Source organism: Peromyscus eremicus, chromosome 12, assembly GCF_949786415.1.
Source record: "Peromyscus eremicus chromosome 12, PerEre_H2_v1, whole genome shotgun sequence".
NCBI classification, from domain to species: domain Eukaryota; kingdom Metazoa; phylum Chordata; class Mammalia; order Rodentia; family Cricetidae; genus Peromyscus; species Peromyscus eremicus.
The window spans coordinates 78,042,802-78,048,567 of record NC_081428.1 but is presented as its reverse complement, the minus strand read 5'-3'; the positions used below and the strand labels follow the sequence as shown (position 1 = coordinate 78,048,567).

General features: G+C 46.1%; 1 protein-coding gene across 1 annotated transcript in view; it reads left to right on the top strand.

The window, feature by feature from the left end:
* Positions 1-80: 80 nt before the first annotated feature.
* The window catches only part of Pi4ka (phosphatidylinositol 4-kinase alpha), a 121,949-nt gene continuing 116,263 nt past the window's right edge, over positions 81-5,766 (top strand). Inside the window, exon 1 of the mRNA XM_059277046.1 lies at positions 81-267. Coding sequence (XP_059133029.1) covers positions 124-267 — 144 coding nt within the window. The 5' untranslated portion in view covers positions 81-123. The remainder of the gene's footprint in view (positions 268-5,766) is intronic.

Below are 5,766 nucleotides of genomic sequence, written 5' to 3'. Positions count from 1 at the left end.
GTGCGGCCGGCACGGCGGTCACGTGGCCGGGAAGCCGGGTGCCTCCGCGCCTGCGCGCTGAGGTCCGGCGGTGGCAGGCCCCGAGTTGCGAACCCAGCCGCCTGCGCCGGGGCGCGCGCTGTGATGGCGGCTGCTGGGGCCCGGGGAGGCGGCGGAGGCGGCTCGGGGTCCGGCTCTGGCTCCGGCACCTCCCGAGGCTTTTATTTCAACACAGTGCTTTCACTGGCCCGTTCCCTGGCTGTGCAGAGACCTGCATCCTTGGAGAAGGTAACGCAGCGGACTGACAGGAGGAGGTGGTGAAGCGGCGGGACGCTGCTGGGGTCTGAGAAGGCCACTTGCGACTAGAGGGGGCTCCTTAGGAGAGGAGGCAGCGAGGCGGGGGGCTCGGGGGGAGAGGGGTCGAGCGGTCGGCAGGACGGAGGGAGGTCCGGTGCCGGTGGGAGTGGGAGGCTGGTGAGCTGTGGGCGGGCGGACTGCGGCTGTGACATCTCCGCGGCGGAGGCTGTGGCTGGACCGTGAGCGCCTGCGAGGCATGGCGAGATGAGCCAAGGACAAGGGTCCAATCTGGACCTTCGGTCCTGAATTTCTCATTTTTCATTCCGTGACCTTGGAGAGGTGTCTTTCTCTTAAAATGGGATAGCCCTCACCCCCACCGCGCCCCGCTTTTTGCCCTCCTCATCGGATTGTGGGGGAGGACAGATAGAGCACTGTGTCTGAAAGTGTTTTCTGATCTGCACATCGACTGCGTATTTAAGAGATGGTAGCATCAGACTGCATCAAAAGGTGGCGTGTTTCGAGAAGGTGCAGTGGCAGGAATGGGCAGTGAACTGTTAGTGGGCTGAGAACTAAATTCAGGATTGCTTCAGCAGAGAAAGATGTGTCAGAAGACATACCAACCCTTATCTCGGAAGATGAAAGATATGCTTGGAGCTGGGATGGGGGGGCGTTGGAGGATATAACCCCAGGATTAAGGAGGCCAACCAGCTTCTGTTACAGCAACTAAGCATGGTGGGAAGAAGACAGATTTTAGTCAGACCTGAGTTTCGTCCTTTACAGTTACCTACTGTGTAGTCTTTAGGAAAAAAGCTCCAGTGCTCATAGCCTGTTTGATTACCCAAAACAAGCGAAGATTTAATGAGCTCACATAGGAAGCGTTTTGCTCAGGGCTAGGCACCGAATGGATTAACGATAAAAGCCAGCTTCTTTTCTCCCAGGAATGTGTGAAGAGACGTTAGCACTGAAGGGAGGGGGGTGTTTGTCCATCCAACTTTCTGAAAGATGGAAAGAGAATATTTCCTGATCAGGATAAGAACCAGGGTGACCTACACAGCTGCCTGCTGGTGGGAGATGCTGAAAGGCAGAGTGAACTGGTCTTTGACCTTGTACGTTCTCAAACTTGATTTTATCACTTACCTGCAAGGTGAACAGGTTCTGGAAGATCTAATGCCAACCTGACTTCTGGCTAAAGAGAGAGTATAAACTGGACATGGTGGCGTGCACCTGCAGTCCATGCTACTCAGAAACAGCCCAGTGTCTGGACAGAGGGGGCTGAGTGGTAGCTGCTCTTTTAGAGGACAAGAGTTGGGTTCTCATTACCCGTGTCTGTCAGTTTACAGCTGCTCATAACTCCAGCTTCAGGAGATTACAAAAGACCTCTTCTGGCCTCCATGTGCACTTGCATGCACGCACGCGCGCGCGCACGCACACACACACACACACACACACATAAATAATAAAAATAACATCTTTAAGTGAAAAAAATTAGATGGTCTAGGAATTCTGGTACAACATGTCAGGATCCTGACTCAAAAGGAAAAAGATGTATGTGTAAGTGTAAGAATATGAGTTTGAGTGGTACAACCATGTAAATAAATTTTTATCCCTTATTACTTGCTTTTTAAAAACTATTTTATTTTTATTTTATGTGTATGTTTACCTGAATATATGTTCTGTATACCATGTATGTGCTTGCTATTTACAGAGGTCCAAAGAGGTCATTCCTTTAGAACTGGAATCATGTGGACTACCACATGAGTGCAGGGAACCAAACAGGAGTCCTCTGGAAGAGCATCTGTTCAAACCCTCACTTTATTTTCTTTTTAGTTATGTGCTATTGTGGGCATGTGGAGGTCACTGGACACCTTGCAGGAGTCAGTTTTCTCTCTCCACCATGTGGGTGCTAGAGATGGACAGCTTGTCAGGCTTGGCTGCATGGGTCTTTATAAACTGAACAAACTCCCCCTCCCTGCCTTGCCCCCGTTGGTGGAGACAGGATCTCACAAAGCTCTGGCTTTCCTGAACTCCTAAAGGATACCAAGCAGAGCTCCACCTGCTTCGGCTTCCCAAGTGCTGGAGTTGACAGCGTGTGCCATTACATAAGTATGATTGACAGGTCAATCCACATGCTGGTTCTCTCTTGTAAAATCCCAAAACCCAAAATGCAGAACAATAATTGGTAGGGGTGTTAGGAAGGTCAATAAAAAGACATGAATAAAAACCAGCCTATGAAGGGCTGGAGAGATGGCTTAGCAGTTAAGAGCACTGGCTGCTGTTCTGGAGGACCCAGGTTCAAGTTCCAGCACCCACATGATGCTCATAACTGTCAGTAACTCCAGTTCCAGGGGTTCTGATATCCTCTTCTGTTCTCCATGGGCACTGCATGCTTATGGTACACAGAGCTACACAAAGGAAAACACTAATGCACTAATGAAATAAAAATAAATAAACCTTAACCCTCCCCCCCAAAAAATCATGTTTACATTTGTTTAGAGAAGTAGAGAGGGAAGAAGGAAGTCAGAACTTGTGGGAGCTGGTTTCCCTTTACCATGTGGGTTCTGGGCTCAGGTTGTCAGGCGTGGTGGCAAGAGTCTCGGTCCACATGTTAATCTTGCCAGCCTGAACTGGGTCACTTCTTAAAGTTACCTTATTTTATGTGTGAGTGTTTCGCCTGCATATATATCTACGCACCACTTGGATGTGTGCCTGTGGAGACCAGAGGAAGGCATCAGAACCCTTAGGGCTAGAGTTGTAGATGCTTATGAGCCACTGTATGGGTGCTGGTAATCAAACCCAGGTCTTCTGGAAGAGCAGTTCCCCCCTTAATGACCTAAACTGGGTGATTCTTAAGATTCACTTCATCTTTAACAGTAATAGCTTTCTTTCTCATTCAGCAATCTGAAAAGTGCACTTCAAGCTCAACTTGTTTCCTATTCATTAGTTCATTAGTCACAAAAACATGAAAGGTAGGTAAGATGATGGACACAGACACACTCGATAAACAGAAAAACAAACAAATAACATTTAAAAGAACATTGTGGGAGCCCTGGATATAGGTGGATGGTAGAGTGTGTGTGTTTGGCAGAACGCTTGCTTATCATGAACAGGGCCCTGGCTTTGGTTGCCGGTAACCAAATCAATAGAAAACAAGACCTTCAAATTCCTTAATTGTAACCTTATTAGTTTTGTTTCTTGTCATAATTGCTTGAGTTGTCAAGATCACAGTATAATTTAAAGTCCATAAAACTACTTGTTTTGGAAAGCACTTAGAAACACTGACCATATTTAGCAATCACTTCTGTGCAAAAGAGTTAACAGAGCAGATCCAAAGCTTCTGCCTTTGCAGGGCTTGCTTGTGAGATTGGCCCATGGCAGGCGTCTGAGAATTTGGCATTTGAACTGTTCCCTCTATTTCCTATTTGGTGAGTGTGATCCATTGTGCCTGAACTCTGTGTATGGTATATGATCTCTCTCTCTCTTTCTCTCTCTCTCTCTCTCTCCTCTCTCTCTCTCTCTCTCTCTCTCTCTCTCTCTCTCTCTCTCTCTCTCTCTCTCACACACACACACACACACACACACACACTGTTTAAGTTTTTGTTCTTTTTAAAGACATTTCTATTTAATGTGTATAAATGTTTTATCTGCCTGTATATATGTGCAGCATGTGTTCCTGCTGCCCTCCAGAGGTTAGATGGAGGTGTTAGAGCCCCCCAAACTAGAGTTATGGGGGGTGCTGGGAACTGGACCCCAGGTCTTCTGCAAGAGCAGCAAATATTCTTAACCACTGGGCCATCTCTTCAGCCTAGGAATTTTCATTAAAGCAAGAGTGTTATGGTTTGGTAAGATGGCTCAGTAGATAAATGCTGTTCCACTGGGATGCTAATCTGGGTTATCAACTTGATCACATCTGGAATCAACTAAAACCCAAGCAACTGGGCACACCTGTGGGGTATTTTTCTTGACTGGCTCCTTTGAGGTGGGAAGACCCACCCTAAATCTGGGCCACCTTCTGGTGGCAGCCCACATAAAAGAAAAACTCTGCTTTTAGCCTGCCTGCCCATTCTCTAGCTGGGAGATCTGTCCTGCTGTCAAGACATTCCCTCAGTGGTATTAGAACCTACTTGGACTGAAGCCCAAGTGAAGTGAGCCTTGTGAGAAAGTGAACGACTCCAGAGTCTTGGCCTTTCTGTCAGGAGACAGCAGTTGTTGGACTAGTTGGACCACAGCTTGTAAGCCACTCAAATAAATGGCCTTTCAATATAGATTCCGTTTGATATAGATTCATTCTATTACTTCCGTTCCTCTAGAGAACCCTTACTAATACAGCTACCAAGCCCTACAACCTGAGTTTGATTCCTGGGGCCCACATTGTGGAAAGAGAGAACCAACTCCCACAAGTTGTAGCTGTATACACACACACACACACACACACACACACACACACACAAATATTGTAAAATTAATGGTGGCTCACTCCTTTAATCCCAGCACTCAGGAGGCAGAAGCAGGCAAATCTCTGAATTTGAGGCCAGCCTGGTCTACAGAGTGAATTCCAAGACAGCCAGGGCTACACAGAGAAACCTTGTCTCAAGAAAAACCAAAACAAAAACCCAATTTTTCAAAGTAAGAGTTTTATAACCCAAATTATAATTCCTTGATCAGTTTCAGTTTGCTTCAAACATGCCTCCTAAGTTATTTCACAGTAAAGAATTACAAAAATTAAAAAAGAATGTTTTAATTTTTTGTGCTTCAATGAAAATTATTTTACTCAGGGTCTATAAAGCATTAATTTGCTTTTAAATTTTGCTAGGTTTTGTTGTTGCTGTTTTGCTTTGGTTTTGGTTTGTTTTAAATCAAATGAGCTATTACTCAGATTGTTTTGTAAAACTGGTGTTTCCTTGGTATGTAAGGCTCAAAGTTTCTTATTTTACATTTTTGAATTTTTTCATAGCATTTAAATTTTTCTGTGTCTAGGTATATATTTTTTAATTTTATAAAAAAGTAGCTTAAGTGTGTGGATATTTTTCCTGCATGCATGTCTGTGCACTACACTCATGCCTGGTCCTGTGGAGGCCAGAAGAGGCCTTCATATCTCCTGGAAATGTGGGTGCTGGGAATTGAACCTGGTCCTCTGGAAGAGCAGCCAGTGCTCTAACCACTGAGCTGCCTCTCCAGCTTCAGTGCAGCCTGAGTTTCTTTTCCTGGTTGGAACAAGAGTGGTACTGTTGACTGTTTCCTGGCAGCCTCTTTAGCATATTCACTGCTGACTTAAAACAGATGAAAAGATGCCCTCAGCATTTCTAGGGGCAAGAAAATCCCTGAGGTTCCTGTGTGCTTTCCTAGGCAGCAAAAATGGAGATGTGTGTAGTAGATAGATGAGTGCTGAAAAACCAACACACACTCCTCTTTCTTTCTAACGCTTATGTGTACGGGTGTTTTGCCTGTGTACTACGTGTGCGCCTGGTGCCCCTCAGAGGCCAGAAAAGGGCA